The sequence below is a fragment of the Nuphar pumila genome, chromosome 2 (genome assembly GCF_984573655.1).
Source record: "Nuphar pumila chromosome 2, dmNupPumi1.hap1.1, whole genome shotgun sequence".
Lineage (NCBI taxonomy): Eukaryota > Viridiplantae > Streptophyta > Magnoliopsida > Nymphaeales > Nymphaeaceae > Nuphar > Nuphar pumila.
In genome coordinates this window covers 38,577,303-38,600,495 of record NC_143250.1, presented here as the reverse complement: position 1 = coordinate 38,600,495, position 23,193 = coordinate 38,577,303, and the positions used below count along the sequence as shown (strand labels likewise).

Sequence of the window (23,193 nt, the reverse complement as noted above, 5' to 3'; positions counted from 1 at the left end):
ATCCGAATGAACAGATCCGAATCTGATCCGAATGCACATTCGGGTTTTACTTAAAGAATCCATATCCGGAAATAACATGTTGGACTCGGATTGGATATCCGTTCATATTCGATCCGTTTGCAGCCATAGGCGGCTAGGCCTCTACTAAAATATAGAACTGGATTCAGATCAAATAAATCTGTCCGTATCCGACCCGTTTGAACGCAAAGGATGATACATAAATGCGGAACGGAGATCCGGCACGCCGTTGCCGGCAAACTCTCGAGTCTCACCAAGAATCATCGGAGAGTGTGATCGATGGATCTCCGAGGGACCTCACTCAATCCCAGTAAGCATATCAAGGAAGAGTACGACCTCTCTCCCTCTCTCTCGATTTATTCTTGATTGTGTAATCTTTTTCTGATTTCAATTTCGTTCTCGTTGAGTAGATTCGTCAGTAACTTGACGGGTTCTTCTATGCTCGAGATCGTTGCCCTCTCTGTGATCGTCCCCGTAAGACTCCATCCTTCTCTTGCGATCTTTTTTTTTTCTTGGTCGTTGTTGGGTTCTGATCGTTTTCTAGGTATCCTGATATTGTTGTTTCTGTTTCTTGATTTAGGGCGGAGTAGGAATTGCTTTCTGTTTAGTCTTTTATATGTTTGTACGAGTTTAGATTTGCGTTCTTGAGTTGTTCATCCGATTGATGTGAGTAATTGGTCGAATAGATTGGTGTTGCTCGGGGCGGCAATGGAGATTAGGATTTTATCGGGGATGGTAGATTGGCGGTTTAATTGCTGCTGCTCTGTCGATGGGTTGGATTCTTTTGGGTAGATTTTCATGTGACACGGGGTCTATATGGTATTGGATCACTGGTAACCTTTTTGACAACCCATGGAACGACAGATCACGATAGTCTTGCAGTAGAGGATGAAGAAAAAATCACATGCCCCCCCTTCCGCTGTGACCAAAGCGTACACCACCTGAACATCTTATCAACGACCTTGAAGTTCAGACTGGAGAGCAGTATTTTCTATTTAGAGAATCTTGTCATGTCATATTCTCTACGCTCAACCAATGACCTGTAACTAGCTTCTACTGGTTTTGGTTCAGTTGGCATGAGGACCGCTGACAGTTCTTCCTTGTTCTTTTTCCCTCACCCTTTCCTGCGCAGCAACTGCTAGCTACTTTGGTACTTAAAAACAAAAACTCTTTTTTTTATGATAGATTACTTCATATTTGTAGTTAAAGGATCACTTGATGAATTTATTTAATAAAATGAGGCTTTTATATATCTGTTGTGGTCATTTTGAGCACCACAACTACTGTTGTTCTTACAGTTTACCCAGTGTGTTACTGTTGTTGGTACTGCTTATTGGTAACAAAATTTATGGAATACTTTTTGGACATGTGATAATGAAGACTTCGTAGTGCATTTGCCTAACTGGTATGACAATTTACTTGTCAAATATCACACGAATATGTTATAGAAAATGCTGAATGTCCATGTCTTTTACTAGATTTTTTACATTCTTTTTTTAAGTGATATGATACAATATTATCTCTTTTCTGTTACAGGCCTTAATACTGTTCCGGAAGTGGGATGGCTTAAAGAGTGCAGGTATTATTAATGCTTTTGTAGTATGAGATCTTCTGTTGATAACTTAGTCAGACTGAACAAAGAATTTGTTGTAGTGCATGTGTATTGTTGGCTTAGACCCATGTTTCTTGTTTTATAACATATTCTTCAGGAAATTGTGAGCATGGGAGAATTTTGTTATCAGGAATTAACTGTGACCAAAGAAACAAAATTTACATGCATATTCCTATGCTGCTGCATTTGTTGTCTTTTTTCCATCTGTTCTACCTATTCTAGTATTATTCTACAGATGATGTAGGGGTTCAGAAAGTCATATATTTTCCAGTCAATATGGATTTGCATTTTTGATGAAGTTAAAACTTGTTTTCTTTTCCCTTAATTGATGTAGGTTTTCAGTTTTTCTACAATGCCGCAAATAACTTTTTTCCGCTATGAATTTGATAATTTTTAATGGAATAATCACAAAACCACGTGAATTTTTACCTACTTATAACTTCCCAACTAATCATTGATTGCATTCAATTTCTTTCTTTTTCATAACTGACCTCAAACATCTGCTTGGATTATGAAATTACTTTTTAGCCTCTCATTGATGAAATCCCCTCCCAAATGTTCTTTTGCTAACAAAATATTATTATTTGGCCATTTTTATAACTAATTCATTGTCAAATGATTGATTATAGGTCCTGTGTGCGTTTTTGACAAAGGAAAAAAACCAAGGCAGTTAAATCAGTAACTGAATAGTTATGCAGTTTTCTCTAAAGATGTGAAACGTTAGGCAGTTTTTATAATTTGTTCTTTTTGATTTACTTTATGTTTAATATTTAATAGTTTCGTGCAATCTGAGATGCTGGTGTTGACTATTATTTGGTAGAGTACTACCTGACAATGACATGCTTGCATGTACTCCTAATGTGCATTACTGGGAACACAAGCCAGCGTAGGTCATAGCCACCTATACAGGAATGCTTGTGAATTAGTGGAGAGCAGTAGTGTGTGATATGTGTTTGTCTATAGCATTGTCAAGCTCTTTGCTGTTTCTATTGAAGAAGTATGTAATCTCAATGCATGTGCAAGTATAACTGGTACACATTTATTTTAAATATGTATAACCTTCCGTTGGTGATGATTCTATAGTCGTTTAGTTATATGATATACTTTGTTTTTGAGGATGCTCTAATAATTTGTTCAGATGGTTTATTTGAGATTCTCAAACGCCCAAAACTTCATGCTTTTGAAGCCATACCCTAAGGCATCATAATTAGATTCACAAGTTTTTGAATATGTTCTTTCTAGGTTCAACAATCTTAAGTCCACAAAAATTTAACATCCGATGTAAGTGTCATGCTTAAGCATTTGCTTCCGCTTGTGTTCATTGTCTTGCTGCTATTCAATATTTGGTATTTCATGAGAAAAAATAAAGGTATAACCATATAAGCCAAGTAGCCACTGCAGTGACGTGCTACCATTGAAGTTAATTTGTCAAATGAAAGTACTATTACTTGGTGACATCCCATGCCATTTATGGGTGCCTGGTCTAATAAGAAGTATGCACATGGTAATTAAAGTGAAGTACTGTGTTTTCTCCATTCAGGGCAACCATATTTATGTGGGGCACAAAATTAAGGAAATAAATGTATTAGAATAGTGAACCTTGGATGACAATGATATAAATGCTGCTCCTTTTGACTATGTGGGAAATGCTTCAAGATGGTAAATTTTCCATTCTGATTTTTGGTTGTTTTGAACTTGTATCATTTGTTATTATTAGTTCTTAAATGTTATTCTATTCTAATTCTTAGTCTTTTGCATGTTCTAAACATGATTAGATTATGATGTGCTCATTTATTGCAACTGAACTCATACATGCAAAGTTTAAAATATATTCCTAAAAAAAATTATAATATAGGGATTGATCTGGTATATATATATATATATATATTAATTTTCAGTTCTTATTAATGCCACTTTTAGTACAGGATTGAGAAATCAGAGTACGATACCTGGATCTAAAGATTGGAGGCAATATTTCTTAATGTTGGCAGTAGATTTTCTTTATCTCATTCTTCCAACTGCTTTGATTTTCACTGTAAGTTGTTTTACTAGCCTTTGATCATGCTTGTGAACTTTTTCCATTCCTTGTTTCAGATGTTGGGTCATGTCCAGTATCATACTGTAGTTTGACCTTGATTTTGCTCTTAGTATGGAAATAAAAAATGGCGTCTGGATTAGTTTATATTATTATAATCAGGATAAGTTACATTCTCTAAATTTGTTTCTTGCATATATCATCGTCTTTGCAGTGCATATCATTGAGTGAATATTGTAGCATTTATTTTTGTCAGATACTAGCAGAATGGACCTACAAATGTGCAGTCTGTGTGATGCTGCTGTTGGTTGTCATTGTTGCAATTGGAAGGTATAAGTTGTTAGGAAGCATATTGATCCAAGTGATGTTTCCATTCATCAGTATGTCCATAAACATCCTTTTGGCCATCCTAGACTGCTTAGAGCATATCTGATTTGCATACACACACATATATATTCTGGATATTTGCACCTGACATAAGTTTATTTTTCTGGATTTGGTTGTCTAGACCTCATTATGCCAAGGTAGGGACTGAATCATCAGCAGTTCTTAGGAGGATGATCTCATCATACCGAGTTTCCATTGTATGCCTTAAGTCAACTTCAGTATCTTAGACATTCTTAGTATTTTTGTCATTATATTACTTGAATTGCTTTTTTTAATTTAATCATACTAATCAAACTTGTTTCACTTCTTCTGATTAGATGATCGTGACTTGCTTGTGCATCTTGGCTGTTGATTTCAAAATTTTTCCTAGAAGATATGCTAAAACTGAGACTTACGGCACCAGTTTGGTAAGCTTGGAATGCATTTATTTTCTCATTAAATTGATTGTAAGGAATTTATATTTATTTATGGTAGTCAACATGACTTAAAATTTATTGATGACCTTTGTCAAACAAACTAGTGCTGTGGAGTAACAGTCACTATTAGGATTCTTGAAGTGTTTAGTTAGTGACTTGCTTTATGTAATGAAACACTAGTGCAAAGAACAATGTCACAAAGTAACTACAACTAATGCACAAGCACATGAACAAGAAGCCACTAATGGGCAAAATACAATAAGCCACAAAGGACTAGTCCTAAGGGGGGGAAAGGCCCTATAGAGCTGTTGGGAGCTGCCAACGGTCACATTTGGGACCATTGGGGAGGATCCCAACAACTCTATGGGATGGACCCTCTTACCCCTAAACAAATGGGAAAAATAAAAATAAAGAAAAAATAAAGAGAAAGGCAAACATATCCCTAGTGGACATGTCTATTTACATAGAAAGGAAAAGACTAAATTTCCCCTAATGGGCATTACGAAAAACATTCATAATATATATATATATATATATATATATATATATATATATATATATATATATATAAACACCCTCCCTCAAACTGACTGTGAGATCCTCGAAAATTTGCTCAGGAGAAATTTGAAATTGGGGGATGGCAAAGCTTTGATAAAGAAATCTGCAAGCTGATACTCTGAAGTCACATATGGCAGTTGAATGATGCCAAACAAAAATTCATCCCGAACATAATGGTAGTCCATCTTGATGTGCTTTTTTCGTTCATGAAAGGCGTGGTTGCTAGTAATGTAAATGGCACTCTTGTTGTCGCAACACAACTTCGAAGGAATAGAGATGATGACTCCCATATCTTTGAACAAACTTCTTAACCAGACAAATTCAGTTGTAGTTGTAGCCATCGCCTTATACTCGACTTCCGTGGAAGACAGACATATTTTATTGTTTCTTTCATCTCCAAAAAATTAATGATTCTCCAAAAAAATACACCATAACCTGTAGTAGAAATACGATAATTAGGGTTACCACCCTATCAGAGTCACTAGAAGCAATTAAAATGAGAGATAAAGAAGAAGATAATAATAGTTTTTTTGTTATTGTTTCCTTTATATATCTGATAATTTGCATAACAACAAACATGTGAATAGTAGTAGCGACATTTTAAAATTAACTTACACTGTGAACAACATGAGCAATATCTGGTCTAGTAACGTTAGTGACCCAATCAATTAACGATAAGGAGTGAGATCTTTTAAATGAGTTCTATCATCGACTCTCATCTTAGCATTGATTACTTTTGGAGTCTTCACTTTCTATTCGTCACTCAAGCTAGACTTGGCAATAATATCTGATGCAAGCTTCATTTGAGAAAGAACATATCCTCTAGGATAATATGCAACTTCATTTCCTAAAGAATACCTTAGAAATCCAAGGTGAGACATATCAAAATTATTTTTAACAACATTTTTAATAGACTTAATGCTCCTTTTATCATTTCCACAGATGATCATATCAACATATAACAACAAAATAGTTATCTGATCACCTCTATTCTTAAGAAAAAGAGCAATATCAATATAACAAGAAAGAAATCCACTATCAAGAACAACTTTACTAAAACGGTCATACCAAGCTTTTGGAGTTTGTTTAAGCTCATAAAGAGCTTTATTAAGCTTAAGGATTTTTCCTTTTGCTATCTCAAGACCCAACGAAGGATCCATATAGACTTCTTCACAAAGATCCCCATTTAGAAAAACATTTTTGATATCTAATTGGTAGATAGGCCATTGTTTAATAGATGCTAAAGCTGTTAAAGTTCTTACATTAGTCATCCTAGCAACCGAAACAAAAATTTTCTCATAATTAATTCCATATTCTTGTGCATATCCCTTAGCAACTAACCTAGTTTTATATCTTTTTAATGATCCATCATTTTTAGTTTTGACTTTATAAACCCATCTACATCTAATAGCCTTTTTTTTCAAAGGAAGACTTGCAATTTTCCAAGTTTTAAATTTGTTGAGTGCTTCTAATTCTAGTGTCATAACATCTATCCAATGTGAATGTTGCGTAGCTTCTTTAAAGTTGGAAGACTCATGATAGAAATGAATCATCATTGAACAAGTTCTATAATTTGGTAAAAAGGAATCATATGACACAAGCTTTTGAGGAGGTCTACTACTCCTAGAGGATTGTCTAGGTAGGGATTCCTTTACTTGGTCCTCTAAAGTAAGATTTTGTGAATACATGTCAAAAGCGTTTTGATGTTCATTTCCCTCAAATCGAGTATACACATGAATATCATTAGGATTCTCAGTAGGCGAATCATCTCTTTGATGAGAATGGTTATCACAAACAATTTCATTATCGTAAATTGTATCATTAGATTTTTTAGAGTCATTTCTAGGTATCAACTCAAATAAGAAAGAATAATCAACAACTTTCTTGGGTTTTTGATGTTCAAACCCATTTTGTTATTCAAGAAAAGTCACATTTCTTTAAATATAAAGTTTAATATTTTTAACATTATGATACCTATATCCTTTTTTATTTTCACCATAGCCTATAAAAACACATTCAAGAGCTTTTTGTAATAATTTGTCTTATCCTTAAAAATAACAAAACATTTGCAACCAAATATTCTTAATCTTTTGAAATCCAGAATTATTTTAAATAATTTTTCAAAGGGATAAACATTTTTTAAAGATGAGGATGACATCCTATTTATAAGATATATTGCGGAAAGAGTGGCTTTGGCCCAAAAATTCTTTGAAACATTTTTAGAAATGAGAAGAGTTCTTGTGGTTTCAATACGATGCCTATGCTTTCTTTCGACAATACCATTTTGTTTAGAAGTCTTGAAACAAGATCTTTGATGAATAATGCCATTTTGTTTAAGATAATTTTGAAATTCTTTTGACATGTATTCTCTTCCAAACTCGGATATAAAGATAGCTATATTATTGTGAAATTGATTTTGAATAAGTATATTAAATTCTTTGAAGATAGAAAAAGCATCGAATTTATTTTTAAGGAAGTAAACCCAAGTGTATGAATATCCTCCTTTAGACATGATGAGTGCCGACCCCCATACATCCGAATGCACTAGCTCAAAGGCTCTTTTCAAAATGAAGTTGCTATGTTGAAAAGGAAGAGAATGCATTTTTTCAATGATACAATCATTGCGGCTAAATTCCTTTTCATTACAAAATTTCTCAAAAGAGGAAAAAAATACATCTTAAAGACACTAAGATGACCAAGCCTTTTGTGCCAAGTTGCAACATCCTTGGTTTGAACATGATTGCAAAAAGACTTAGATGGTAATGACAAAAAGTCCATATAATATAGGTCTCCTCTTCTATGGCCTTGCCCAATCTGCTCCCTGCACATAACAATTTGAAGATGAAACAAAGACATTATAACCAAAATCAAATATTTGAGAAACCGAAAAAGGATTTAAGTTAAGTTTAGGGATAATTCTAATTTTTAGAACAATTTTTTTTTTGTCATTGCTCAAAATTGTTTCAAGAGTTCCTATCCCTTTAATATCCAAGGATGTACTGTTGGCCGTAGAAACAAAAGATTTAAAAGAGTTAACGCTTGGTTCGGATAAAAGAGATACATTTGGTGTCATATGAAAGGAAACATTCAAATCAAGAATCCAAGAAGACATACTAAGAGTTGATGAAAATGCGACACCTAAAGTAGAAGTTGTGGAAGAGTTGTTTTTTACAATTTGTTGAAATGCTTTTGTAAGTTGAGCAATGAAGTCCTTGATATCTTTATCCCTTTTTTGAGCTTCATTTGAATTGCTCGAGTTATCTCCAACAGAAGCCACTTTTCTCTTAAGCTTAGGACAATCAAGTCTAAGATGTCCTGGTTCATTACAATGATGACACATTTTTTTTTCACTACCATGTTGTTATAGTTATTTTTTAAAAAATGAGGAGGTTTATATGGCATCATATTATTGCCTGGTTTAGATATCACATTCACTTCATCAATATCCTTTTTTAGAGTCAAGCGAGTTTCTTCTTAGCATAAATTGACAAGAATTTCACTAAGAGGAGTTGATGCCCTATGAAGCAGGGATCCTCTTAGTTGTTCAAATTTGGGGCCTAAGCCTATGAATGACTTGAAAAAATATCTCCTTTTTTTCATTTACTCTTGCCTCATGACAATAACACTTCCTTTCCATTGCTCTTGACGGAGAGCAAGTTCATCATATAGAGGGGATAAAGTACTATGCATATGCACAAATATTTTTTTTGAAAAAGAATGAAGCAATGAATATTTTTAGAAAAAAAGAAAAAGCACGCATGTAGTTTGTTTTGATTTTCTTAGTTGTTCCTTCCTTAGTAACCGAGTTCAAGCACAAGTTGAAGTGTCTGCGCTCACGCGAATAGGACAACTAAGATGGTCAGACTTCTTGTCTAGTCAACACCTGTGGCCTTTTGAGTTCAAGCAATTAAGCCCGAGGGGTGTTCTACAGCTGGTGCCCTAAAGCCATCTGGTTTGGGAGCCATTGACCCAAAGCTCGCTATATGAATCCATTAGAAGGCTTAAGAGGTGTAGGCATTAAATTTGACAAAAAAAACTATATGTAGCTTTGAAAATCTAGGGCCTAGTGACTCGAGCGACTAAGTCTGAGGGATACTCTGTATCTAGTGCCCTAAGGTCGTCTCGCCTGAAAGCCACTGACCCAAAGCTCGCTCCATGAGTCACAAAAGCTTGAAAATTGACATAGTGCTCAGTGAAAAAAAAAGAAGAGCCTAATGAAAATTCATTGCTTGGGGGAAAATGTGAAAACTGTGCAGAAAGCATATGTGTCAGGAAAATTGTGCAGAAAACATGAATATGCATGATTTTCTAAGAGAGAAACACAAATAATTGCGAATTTTAGAAAGGTAGAACGAAAATTTTTACTGCATGATTTGATTCTAATTTGCCACGAGACTACACTTTCATGAAATATGTGTTTAAGATAACTTTCTTGAATGCGTATTATTTTTGAAAAAAAAAAGGATTGAATGTATACATGATAGAGATGTTTGTGGGTAACATCACTGCAAACCTTCACGAGACCTCACTCGTTCACTAGGATAACTTAGGGGTTTAAAGGGCTTGTTGCATATGTTAAATGCAACCGTGATTTCTACGAAAGTGAGTTAGGCTAGTTAGGTGTTGTACATTGGTTTTTGCATTTAGGCCTTTGGTTTGCATGTTTTGTTTTGCTTCTGCTTAGTTTAGGAATAAAGTTTGCTCAAGAACTAGAGAACGATAAGCATGGGAGAATTTGATCATGCATATTTTACTCATATTTTTTATACACTTTTATGCATGATCTTTCACATATTCAATGTTTAAATGCCCATATTTAGTTGATTTTGATGTGTTTCCATGCAGAAAAGCTTTGTTTCAAATTTCATTGAAATCAGAGTTAAAATGAGCAATTTGATGGCTTTTGGATCCAATCCCGGAAAACAGATCAGGTAATATTTTAAACTCTGGATTGGACTCACCTATGTTTTAGAAATAGTTTAGTTTCTAACATGGTTTTTAGAAATAGTGTCTTAGTTGAGGTATTTTGAAAATTATTGAAATTAGGAGTTTTTTTTAGAAAATTTCTAAAAGTTCTCTTCTAACCCTAAGCTCCCATTATAAAAAGGAGTTTAAGAGGAGAGAGAGACGTTTTTCCTCCTTGGAATTCACGCCCCCTCTCCCCTTGCCTCTTCTCTTTCTCCCATCCATCCCGCCCCTCTCTTATTCTCTTTCTTCTTCTTCTTCTTCCATCTCTTCCTTTCTCCCTCGATTGGCCAGTTGGTTCAGGTTCTTCTCACGATTGGAGATCAACTTCGGAGGTGCGTGACAAGCCACAATGTAAAGGAAAGGCCACTCTTCTTCTCCCCAATCAGTCGGAGGCGAACCACACGGTGAGTCTTTTCTCCTTTCTTTCTTTAGTTTAGGTTTGCATGCATATAGATTACTTTATTTTTTAGAACTTATTTCAGCATTAAAGTTCAATTTTTATTTGTGTAAAAATCTGATTTTTAAAACCAGCAGCTAGGGCAGCTGGTCAGCCCAACCCAAGTTGCCGACCATACCCGTGCAGTCACAAACGGTCGGCTAGACCTGCTTCTGTGATTTTTTTTTTAGTTAGTTGTACATATCGATTGTTAGTTTTGTTACTTTTTTTTATATATTAGGTTAGCAGATTAATTAGCGATACACATGTTAGGATAACGTTTTTGCAAAAACTTCATGCGAGTTTGATATTAAAAATTTAGTTTGTGCATATTTCATAACATCGAAACCGAGTTTCATGTGTTATATGAAATCCGATTTTTTTACAAAACCGTGACCTATTCTTTTCCCAATTAAAGTCATTTCTTTTCTTAAATTTAGTCGTAGCAATTTGTCATATTTAGATTCATTTCAATTATTGTTTTAGTGAGACTAACTGTAACTGGAATAGATAGTCTAGTTTGCCTTTGTTTTGTGTTTTGCAGGTGGGTCATCAGCCTATTGATTTTAGGGGGAACACGACAACGACATATCAAGGCTGTACATAAGATGACAACAGAAGCTAGTTCGCGAGCAGACGAAGACCTGCTATTTTGTTTTTATTTTTTAGGGCATTAGGCCAATTATTTATTTTGGGTTGTATTAATTTTTATTTTTGTTCTAATATTTGTAATAGGATTAATTGCGCATTTGTTTATTTTTGAGGCAATAAGGAGTATGTTTTGTTTGGAGTATAAAGTTTTAACCCGGACTTCACCACTATTGTGAGCCGATTATTATAATTTGATGCACGATTTACACTGACAAATTTTCATAAAAAAATATATTTTGAAAATACTTTTAAGAAAAGTTGCATAAAAAACTCTAAGTTGCTTGATTATGAACTAATGTATTTGAGCTTGATTTGCTTGAAAATTTCTCTAAGAGAAATGAGTAAAAAGGAAATCCAATCAAGGATGATAGGAAAATCCCGAATCATTTTGAAATGCATCAAATTTCATTATGAATATGCTTAAAAATCATCACTCAAGTATGCAAAAGTTGACTCTCTTATCAAAACATTGACCCCCTTTATTGAATTCCTTAAAGAAAAATCAAAATTTTGACTTTTGATCATTAAGTGTCGACTCTTTCTCATTAAATCGACAAATGATTCAAAAAATGTCGACTCCTTCAATTCCGGTGCTGACTCATCCATTTCAAGTCGATTTTGTGTTTTCACTAGGTGTCGACTCGTATATATTGAGTGTCGACTCCTTTTATCTTGAAAAAGAACAAATGTCGACTCCTACACATTGAGTGTCGACCCTTTATGCCATCTGTGCTTCACGATTAAATAAAAGTGTTGACTCGTTTGTCACGAGTGTAGACTCCTGTGTTAACCGAATATATATATGCGTAAGTTTAGAGCAAAAATGTTGACTCATTTGCGTTTTTCGGTTTTCATTCTTCATTCTCTCCGATATTCCCTCTCTATTTCCTCTTCTCATGCGAAAAATCGAAGGTTAGGATTTTTTCTCCTGCAAATCGTGATCAAGGAAGGCGCATTACTATGCAAAAGAGGATTTCGGTGAAACAACTGTTCAAACATTGAAAAATGAGGCAAAAATCGATTGCCAACAATAACATGATGGGTGAATCCTCATTCGATTGAAGAGAGAAGCGTACAAAGAGAGTGGATGAAGCCTCTGAGTGTCTGGCTGATCCAAAGGAAAGAGAACGTCGATCAAAAGCTTCTAGAGATCCTGCAACTCATCCATTGGAATTTGTTGCAAGATATTTTCGAGGAAAAGAGTTTCAGAAAAGATTCGAAGAAATCATTGAATGATTCTAAACATTAAGAGAATTAATTTTGACTTCATGGATGATTTCTCTATTCCTCTTCGAGAAAAATTTATTGTCATGGGATGGATTGAGTTGTTATCAATCAAAGAATTGACTTATACTACATTGACTAAGCATTTCTATGCAAACATGAAAGAATCAAGCGATAAATTTTCCACATTCATGAAAGGAAAGAACTTTTTGGTGAATAAAGAAATTTTGAGTATCATTCTTCACATTCCCAACAGTAGAACTGACAATATGGAGAATTTCTATCAAAATGTAGGAGAAATTGTGAGGTTCATCACTTAAAACCCGAATGTTATAGGAAATGAAACACTGGTGGCTACACAATTTAAATTGGAATATCGTCTAGTCCACTACATCATTGCCACTATTCTCCTTCCCATTTGTGTCAAGTTAGGAGGTGTTTCAAGCATTCAATTGATGTCTATGTATTGCATCCTTAAAGGCCATCCAGTAAATCTTCTTGAATTCATCATTCAACATATGAAGAATGCGATCAATCATAAGGGGCCTTTGCCATATGGTTCAATGATTACCAGGATTCTAGAATTTTATGAAGTTTCATTCATAGAAGAGATAGCCAAGGAGTTGGGGAAGACTAATGTTTTTGATCAGGGAACCCTGCATATGATGGACTATACTTATGTTGATCATCAATGGGTTCTAAGGAAGCAGGTATATGTTGAGGGGGCGGATGTTTCTTCAAATCCAGAGGAAGCTGCACTTGCTCCTGCATTAGGGTTGGGACTGTCGTCATCACATCAGGCACAACTTCGGGGGGGGGGGGGGGGGGGGAGGGGCTTAGTCAGATTCTTCAGCGGATCCTTGAGGAGATACGACCTATTAGGACTAACTGTGCAGATATGAGACAACTATTGGTTGAACAACGTGACCATTTCTTTGATGTGAAGAGCAAGTTTGATGCATTAGAGTGACGTTTCCCACTCTCCTAGGCTGATCATAGATGTCATCATAGACAAGAATATATTTTGTCTGGATATAGTGTAAAGTCACGTTTTAGCCGACTCATTCTATGTACATTCAGTGACATACATTTTGTTGACTAATCAAATGACATCATTTTTCCTTTCAAATGTATTTCTCATATGAAATTTTTATGTTATTGTGCTTATTATGCTTATCTTTATGATTGTGCTTATTTGATATATTTTACGATGAAGTCGAAAAGGGGAAGAAAATGATACGATTTTGAATGATTTGGGTTTATAATCATTTTAGATGATATTGATATAAATAGTGAACTACAATGATTATGAATGGTAAAATACAATGTTTTTTGTATGATTATATGAATCAAATGAAGAAAGCTTGTATTGAAATGAAAAAGGGGGAGAAATGGTAAAACTTATTGAAATATATAATATGCTTTTGATCAATATGGTAAAAGATAGTATCTTTTTTATCAAATGAATGACTAATGATTCATATGTGTTTATTAAAAATCAATTAAATCAAATGAATATGATTGAGAATCATGTGTTCTTTGATAAAAATTAATCAATTGAATCAATACATATTGAATTGAATGTAAACATCAAAATATGTATTGAAATGATTTGAAAAGAAAAGAACTTCTTTTACAATCAAATGCATGCTGAAAAGATTGAATCTAATCCAATGATTGTGATAAAACTTGAAGCAAATGTGTATATAAAACGATAAGAATTTCTCTTCGTATCAAGTGCTTATAACTTGCTTACAATTGCATATTCTTTTATTCTCAAAATCATAATGGAGAGTCTTGTCATCATAAAAAAAAGGGGGAGATTGTTAAGCTCATAAGTATGATTTTGATGAATACAAAACTATCCAAGGAGTAATGTTTAAATCTCAAGTGTGCATACATTTTATTCTCATCTTTATACCTTGAAAGACTGAATTTAAGTGAAAAAATTCCTCCTAAAAAGTGCCAAAAAGATTGCCAAAACCAGTGAGGGAATTTCATAGAAATTCAAGAACTAAATGAAAAAGAGTAGACTCCTGAGAAGCTAGTGTCAACTCCTGAAGATTTTCAAATTCCGCTTTAAGTTCATGTGAAGAAGAAAAACAAGTGTCGACTCATCTGATAAGGTGTCAACTCCTGATGATAAATTTTTTTTAGTTGTACGCTAAAGGAAAGTGTTGATCCCTTAGACAAGGTGTCAACCACTCAAAACTGAATGCAAAGTAAGAACGAAATACAAAAGAGTCGACTCCTGGACAAACCGGATGCAACTTAAATCTCTGAGACACAAAGTGTCGACTTCTGAAAATCAAATGTTGACTCTTGAATTTAAAAGTCTTGAAGCAAGTTCTCACCAAGACACATAGGTGTCGACACTCTAGATTCATGTGTTGACTCTTGCAGTAGCCGAAAGTTTCCAACAGACTTCTAGCTATTGCCAAGAGTCATATTTTCAAATTTAACGGATCTCCAACGTATATTTTTAAAGAACTATAAGGTGAAAAACAACTTAAATGATTGATGAACAAGAGCATATTAAAGATCTATCAAGAAAAGCTTCAAAGACGAGTATTCAAACCTACAAGAGTTTTCAACGATCTTCAACAAGTAATTTCATTTGTTTTACTCATTTTTGTTGGATTATTTGTGTTATTCTTGCTTTGGGTCATTGGATTTTACTCTTAGGAATTGCTTTGAGCAAAACTTATATAGAAAAGATTAAATCTTCTTATTGTAAACTTATTTGTAAAAGCTCTAAGGTTGAGTTTGAGTGAACCAAGAAGGTTCACGTTGTGAGTTTCATAAGGGGTGTGAAACAAGTGGTTGCTAGCAATGTGAAGCTAGTGATTTAGTTACTAGTACCGTGAAGGGAATTGTATGGTTGCTCGCTCCGTGAAGCTAGTGGTTGGTTACTAACACCATTAAGCTAGTGGATCTAGTGGATTTGGCAGAAAGCCAAGATGACGTAGGCCGGTTGGGCCAAACCTTTATAAATTCTTGTGTATTATTCATTGCTTCTCCCTCCTTTTCTAGTATTGTGGTTGTGCATTACGAAAAATTTTAAACACTAAATTCATCCATGATTGAAAGTTGAAACCCACACTCTCTTTCCTCATTCCTCTTGACTGTCCCTACTTTGTGTCTCTCTGCAACCTTTGAGCAATTCCATTGGCCTCTGATCACCTCTTCAACCACCTCCCATGAACTCCAAGCACCTCCTGTAGGTGTGTGTGTGTGTGTGCTCTCTTGTTACCACCTGGCCCTGCATAGGGCCAAGTGTTAGCAAGCAGACCTGTGTCTTCTTGACCGGAATCTGAATATTTGACCCAGAGCAGACCAGTTCTGGGTCTGTTCAGATTGGACCCATAACTGGTCATAAGACCAGGCCCACCAGTTTTAAAAGTGACCGGACCTGGTTTGATTGGGCCTTAAACTTTTTTTTCCTCTGTTTTTAGGTTTGTCCAAGTTCGATCAGGTTGATTCTGATCTATGTAGTCAAAAGCCTCACTCGGTGCTTAGGTAGCAGATTCTAAAATACCTAGGCGGGACAAATAAATAAACACACATACACATTATATATAGTAATAGTAATGATAGGATGCTCTGGGAATCTTGTCATAATTCTTTTTATTGACATGTAAATTATGTGAATGTTGAGAGCTAATCAGTTTCGAATCTGGTAAAGGGTCTCTCTGTCCAGGTTGGAGTCTGTCATAATTCTGTTATGCTCAGCCTAGTTAGATGAGATTTGGCCTGAAAGAAGTTAAAACCATTTTGATCCCTTCTTTGGACCTTATTTTACTACAATTTTGAGGCTATAATGTGCATCTGGCTTGAGGGGTCTTTAGATATATGATTTTATAACATTTCACTATTCAGAAAATTCTGATATCAACAAACCCATGTTTATGAATGTGCGTGTGCGCATATGTTGTGCATGTAGGGGTAAGGTGCACCATGTTACAAGAGCTTATGCGTTCTCTATCTCATTTTGGGGTTTATATTTTAGAGATCTTGAACTTTGATACTGCCAAACATTTTGTATCTCTTGTCAAAGAAATGTTAAATCATGCTTGATATATTTGGAATGCAATTTATAATTTGTTTTCTTGTTCTTGGAGGGTCACCAAGCTGCTTTTTTTGCTATCATATCCTCGATCTTAATATCTCGTCTGGAAACTTTATGCAGAAATATTGTGTTTCTTGTGAAAGAACTGTTAAATGATGCTTGATATTTGACATGTAGACTTTTAACATAAATTTTCCTTTACCATGCATTTCTGTTTCATTTTATGTCTTTTTAAAAACTATAAGTTCTCTATTACTTGTTAGAAACTTCTGGAGAATTGTTGTCCACTGTCCACATTGGAGATTTTTCTTTCTTTTCTTTATGAAGTTTAACATTTCAGTTTTAATTCCAAATTAAATTTGCCAAAGCTGCTGTAGGGTGGTCCTTAGTTTAGTTCTTTTAGATTTATAAGCACCGTCCTGTGTCGCTTTTAACAGATGGATCTTGGGGTTGGTTCTTTCGTTTTGACAAATTCATTGGTTTCAAGGCAAGCACGACATGTGACAGCCATGTAAGTTTTCTTCCCACTAAGAACTTTATTTTCATTAAAAAATGCTAATGTTGAAGTTTTGCGTGTATGTGTGCACGCGTGTATTGGGAAAGCTTTTCATGGTGAAGATATCACAGATATTGTTCTTTATTTGTAGAGTTCATTCACTTTTAATTTATTTTTGTTTACTTGTCTACTCTAATTTGGTTATTTCCTTCTTCTCTGTTATCTTTCTCAATATCCTACATAAATGGAACTGACAATGACTTGGATTAGATTTTTCAAATTTAGAGATTTGAATATCAATAAAAGATCAATCAATAAATCTAGGAAAGAATAATAGTAAAATCAGGAAGAAGAGCCTGAATGGCTAAAACATCAAAGAAATTCGTGTTGCTAGCAGCACAAGTACAACAACACAACAACAACAACAACAACTACGCCTTCATCCCAAAACAATTGGGGTCGGCGATATGAACCAAAAAAGAAAATCATTCTGGGTCTTCCATATGAATCCTTCTCCTTCAATCATTTCTATCCAATGCCATGCCCTCGGTGAGGTTTAAAGCATTCATATCCTTTCCTATCATCTCCATCCAAGTCTTCTTAGGCCTACCCTGAGCTCTTTTAACTAATATATTTTCCCATTTCTCCATCCTTCTAGCTGGAGCATCATTAGGCCTTCGCCGAATATGTCCAAACCACCGTAAACGATTCTCTCTCATCTTATTTTCAATGGATGCAACACCTACCTTCTTACGTATCTCCTCGTTTCGAATCTTATCTTTTATTGTATTTCCACACATCCATCTAAGCATACACATCTCAACTACACTCATTTTTTGAATATGATGTCTCTTGGCAGCCCAACATTCCGTACCATATAGTAAAGCGGGCCTAATTGTCGTCTTATAAAACTTTTCCTTCAACCACAACGGCATTTTACGATCGCACAACACTCCATTGCACTTTTCCATTTCATCCACCCAACCTTTATCCTATGATTTACATCTTCATCAATTTTTCCATACTTTTGAATGATAGATCCCAAATATTTGAAACAATCATCCTCCAATATTTCTTGCTCACCAAGCTTCATTACACTCCTATCACTACTTCGTTGCTTACTAAACCGACATTCCATATATTCTGTCTTACTCTTACTCAATTTAAAACCTCTTGCTTCCAATGTCTGTCTCCATAATTCTAACTTAGCGTTAACCCCCGCTCTAGACTCATCAATCAAAACAATATCATCAATAAACAACATACACCACGACACATTTTCTTGAATTGATCTCGTAAGCTCATCCATCACTATATCAAATAGGAAAGGGCTTAATGCAGATCCTTGATGTAACTCAACCGTTATAGGAAAATTGGTTGTCACCCCTCCACAAGTGCAAACATTGGTTACTACTCCTTCGTACATATATTTAATTATACTAATGTACTTGAGTGAAACACCTTTCTTCATCATTGTCCACCAAAGAACATCCATAGGTACTCTATCGTATGCCTTCTCCAAATCAATAAAAACCATATGCAAATCTTTGTTCCTCTTTCTATATGTCTCAATAAGTTGTCTAAGAAGATGTATAGCTTCCATAGTTGATCTTTCAGGCATAAAACCAAATTGATTCTCCGATATCATGACAACCTTTCTCAACCTATACTCAATCACCTTCTCTCAAAGTTTCATAGTATGACTCATGAGTTTTATACCACGATAGTTTGTGCAATCTTGTATAATACCCTTATTCTTATATAGAGGCACCAAAGTACTCTTCCTCCACTCATTAGGCATCTTATTTGTCCGCCAAATCTTGTTAAAAAGATTTGTCAACCATTCTAAACCTTTCTCACCCAAGCATTTTCATGCCTCGATAGGTATACCATCTGGGCCAACTGCCCTTCTTGATTTCATTTTCTTCAAAGCCTCTGCAATTTCTTTCTTTTGAATCTTGCGCATGAAGTCACGATTCATCTCATGAAAAGGAATGAAGAAGTCTCCAAGATCCTGAACATGACTTCCATTAAATAGCTTATCAAAATAATCTTTTCATCTCTCCTTAATCTCCTCATCTTTGACTAAAACCCTTTGCGTTTCATCTTTGATAGCAGCACAAGTGTTAACTAAAAATTTACTTGAACCATGGTTTTGTAACTCTCTGACCATTCTACACTCACCTTTGAGTAGTTTCCAAGATTTGTCATGAAAATTTGTATATTTTGTATATTAAAAACATGCATAAGATGGGTTAGTGACTCATATGAATGCACTTGTATCAATTAACAAATTCATTTTGTCTTTGGCCTAGTCTACTTGGTATAGTCTTGGTTGAGTTTAACCTATGGCACTATGCAAAGCACATGGTTTAAGTTTTAGGTACCAAGGTGGTCTAAAGCAGAGTTACCGGAAGCTTCTTAGATAGGTGGGAAGCTCGCTTCCCGGAAACTCTCTTCGGAAGTGCGATACTCCTTGCTTCCGAAACTTGATGAAAACCTCGATTCCCCCACGCTTCTCCTATGCTTTTCACACACTTCATCTATTCTTCTTATATATTCTCTTACTCAACTTTTCATGTTTTTTATGCGTTTTCTCAAACTCTTCTCACTCACTTTCATGTGCTTTCTCTAAATTGGTAGTCATTATTTTTAGATTTTGTTAAAAATGTAATTCTTACACTAAAAATTCATGAAATTTAATATTAGTCACATTTATTTTAATTTTTATTTGTGTTTCATTTTGATTCCCATTCAATTTTTATATATTTTTTTTATTCTTCGCTACTTGCTTTCTATACATTTTAAAATGCATCACTTCTCGCTTCCGCTTCCCATATCGTTTCCCGCTTCCGCTTCCTAGTCTGACAACCTTGGTCTAAAGTATGGACCCAACTGGACTTGTGTGGGTTAAGGTAGGTTTGGTACCATATAGTATATGGTAGGAGTTGATTGTAGATTCAGCCTAAGGTCATTCAGGTTAAATCTGGGGGAATGCAAGGAGACTCAGCAAGGTGCACTCAGAATAGAAATGCTCTGCTTTGTAATATTGTGGGGCCTAGTGTTTTCATGCAGGTGGCTTGATCTGAAATGGATCCAGATCCAAATGACATTTATGGTTTGCTTCTGGCTTGGGCACAATAGGACCTTGGTTGGATCAGGTTTTGGTTCTATAGGTCAATGGTGTTTGGAGGTCAGAACCAAGCAGGCTTAGACATTATTACTTTTAAGTTTGTTGTATTTAGGTGGAAGTAGGTGGTTGAAGTGGGTGTTGGCAACTTAAGTTGGCACAGGGTAAACTAGCTGTTTTTTTCCCTCTCTTAAATGCTACATTTTGCCAACCATGCAAAGTGAGATGATGTGATTGTCTTGACTAATATAATGGCACAAAGGTCAAAATGACAGAATAGTCATGAAATTATGAAACCTGTGGTTTCAGAATTTTCCTTATAAAGACTAGTCACACTGGTATAATGTGTTCATGGCTATTAGGGAATATTTATTGCTGAAGATAGGCACAAGGGCATATATTCTTTTAATTTTTGGAGTTTGTCATCTCTACTGTTAAAGCATTGCAATATTATGTCGGTTACTTTAGTATTTTAATTGATCTTCCCATTTAAAGCATTTATACTATTATAGGAATTGAAATAAATATTTAAAATATTTGCTTACCTCTTTCCTTTGACAGACACTTTCCATCATGTCTTCTTTGTTATTTTGCAATGATAGGTCTCATCTGCTCTCAGATTCACTCAGTTCTGCTTCAATCATTCTTATTGCTCTCCCATCACTTCCAAGCCAGCAACTGCAGATTCATCCAATTTCTAGAGCTTTTATTTAGATCTTATTCATCTAAAGTATTCATTCTTAAAGTAGTTTACTTCAGTTTTTTTATTCATTCTTATCTTTGTCCTGCAGGAAACACAAATCTTCACTTCAGGCTGTAAGCCCACTTATACTCCTGGGATTTGCTCGACTTGTATTTACAAAAGGTGTTGATTATCAGGTACTGATGCATCTTCATGACTTAAACTTACTACATGCTTGTGTTGAGCTTCCCCTTTTTTTATGTTATTAGTGTTTTTATATGGTAACTTAATTTTATTAATTGCTTCTACATGGTTTGGCAACTTGTTGGCTATGACTACCAAAATAATTAGATCATGCCCAAGATATCTGAAAGGTTAGATATAGTTTCTGATAACTGGATCAATGCAAGCCAAATGAGTGTGGCGCTATGTCACAGGGATTCGGCTAGCAGGGTGCCGCACCCGCGTCGACGCGACTCTACGTGGGTGCGGCACCGGGTGCGGTCAACCCGATCCTGGGTGCGTTGATCGCACCCAGGATCATTTAGGTCCATTTTTTTTTTTGGATTTTTTTTTTTAAAAAAGTTGCCCTATGAAATGGGCTGCGAATTTTTTTTAAAAAAAAATTCTGCTGACAGCTGCTGACAGCAGCTGCTCCTAATCCTTCTTTTTTGTAAAGGATTTTCTCTCTCCATAATAAATGATAGACAGCAGCAGCCAGCAGCTGCTGCAGCTGACAGCAGCTGCTGCTCCTAATCCTTCTTTTTCGTAAAGGATTTTCTCTCTTCATAATAAATGATAATGATGCCTTGCTGATCCTTTTTTTTGTAAAGGATTTTCTCTCTTCATAATAAATGATAATGATGGTGGTAGCCTTGCTGGCTATTAGTATTCACTGTTCTCCTGACGAGATGGGTGCGTGCAGCTGTATATAAAATGAAATTTGAAAAAACCCGCGTCGGGGGAACCCCCCGACCCCCTTATATATATTTTACATTTTTGCCCCTGCCGCACCCTCGCACCCGGGTTTTTTGGAAGTGCCGAATCCCCGCACCCGCACCCGCACCCGCGCCCGCACCCGCACCCATGTGACATAGGTGGCGTAATAAGGTGTTGGGGTTTTTGGTACCATAATTGATTTTAATCATTTTATGCATGCATAAGATTTAATACATGCACGTATGCAGACATTCATGCACCTGTCACATTTTTTGTGCCAAGTCATTTGACACTTTGAAGTGAAATATGGCATTTCACCCAATTTATGTTTGTTTTTATTTAAATTTGCTTGTTTTAAAAACTACCCTTTTGTGCCCATCAAATGTTCTGTTTTTATATGATCCTTCTCTTCCTTTCATTCTTTTTTTCTTTTTTTGGGTAGGTTCATGTAGGAGAGTATGGTGTCCATTGGAACTTCTTTTTCACGCTTGCCTCTGTGTCTTTGTTAACATCATTGTTTAACATTCATCCTCGATATTGTGGAATTCTTGGTTCATCAATTCTATTAGGTATTACTCTTATGATCTACTTTTCATTGTTTGTTCCCTTTTCTTAACTGCATTCAGTTTTTTGGTTTTGAGAATGTCATGCTCAATTCTCATTAATTGTTCTAAACTGTCAGCTTATCAGACATGGCTGCTGTTTGGTTTAAATGACTACCTTATCTCAAGAGAAAGGGCCATGAATCTTTTCAGCCAAAATAAGGAAGGAATTTTCAGCTTGTTTGGTAAATTAACTTATAAAATTCTGTATCTTTAGCTATTGAATTGAGCTTGTTGTTATGTACTTCTCATCAAATGGCTTATATTGTCCTAAAAAGTTCTTATCATTAATGTTTGCACTTCCATTGATTGCTGAAAATTGCTATAACCTAATCTAACACACCCAAAATCAAGATGACTGTAAGTTGCATTTGTCAGACCTTTGGTAATAAATGTGGTTGAGTTGTTGGAAGGGTGAGATGAACAATATTTGCCTAGTTGCCTTTTAGAAAATTATGTTTGTTGTTTTTTCTCAGAAAAAAATGCAAATTTTACGGCTCTCTTCTTTTTAAAGAAATAAGATAAGTTTACGTTTTTGTAGGAAAGTGGGCAAGAAGCTCTTAGGGAAAAATGTGGAAGTATCGATACTTCTTGGTTTTGAACCCACCTTGGGTTATTCCAGCTTGACTATTAAACAAGTGAAAAGGGAATTCCAATTTTCTCAATATTTTTCACTAAATTTTGCAATCAGGGTGATTAATACTGAATTACTATTCCAGCATTCATGAAATGACTGCCGAGAAAAATATAGTGGTTATGACTTTGATCTGGTGCCTTCATCTCAGCACCCTCGTAACCACCCTGCTGGCCATGCGGGTGACCCCCACGCTGGTCCATTAAGATAATTATCACTTAATTGTTTCCCAAAACTCTCAAGAACCCAACATCTTACTTTCTCTTGGCTTCTATCTCATTGTCTCTCTATTTTTTTTCCTGGTTGCAACTTTTGAGAGTTGAGACCTGAGAGGAA

At 35.2% G+C, this 23,193-nt stretch overlaps 1 protein-coding gene across 2 annotated transcripts in view; it reads left to right on the top strand.

The window, feature by feature from the left end:
- The first annotated feature begins 255 nt into the window (after positions 1 to 255).
- The window catches only part of LOC149845293 (uncharacterized protein At4g17910-like), a 47,629-nt gene continuing 24,691 nt past the window's right edge, over positions 256 to 23,193 (top strand). For both annotated transcript variants that reach the window (XM_089997550.1, XM_089997552.1), the window contains exons 1-11: positions 256 to 347; positions 429 to 492; positions 1,555 to 1,597; positions 3,556 to 3,665; positions 3,922 to 3,995; positions 4,174 to 4,249; positions 4,370 to 4,459; positions 16,812 to 16,885; positions 20,792 to 20,879; positions 22,064 to 22,190; positions 22,304 to 22,408. In XM_089997550.1, the coding sequence (XP_089853676.1) occupies positions 298 to 347; positions 429 to 492; positions 1,555 to 1,597; positions 3,556 to 3,665; positions 3,922 to 3,995; positions 4,174 to 4,249; positions 4,370 to 4,459; positions 16,812 to 16,885; positions 20,792 to 20,879; positions 22,064 to 22,190; positions 22,304 to 22,408 (901 nt within the window). In that variant the 5' untranslated portion in view covers positions 256 to 297. The remainder of the gene's footprint in view (positions 348 to 428; positions 493 to 1,554; positions 1,598 to 3,555; positions 3,666 to 3,921; positions 3,996 to 4,173; positions 4,250 to 4,369; positions 4,460 to 16,811; positions 16,886 to 20,791; positions 20,880 to 22,063; positions 22,191 to 22,303; positions 22,409 to 23,193) is intronic.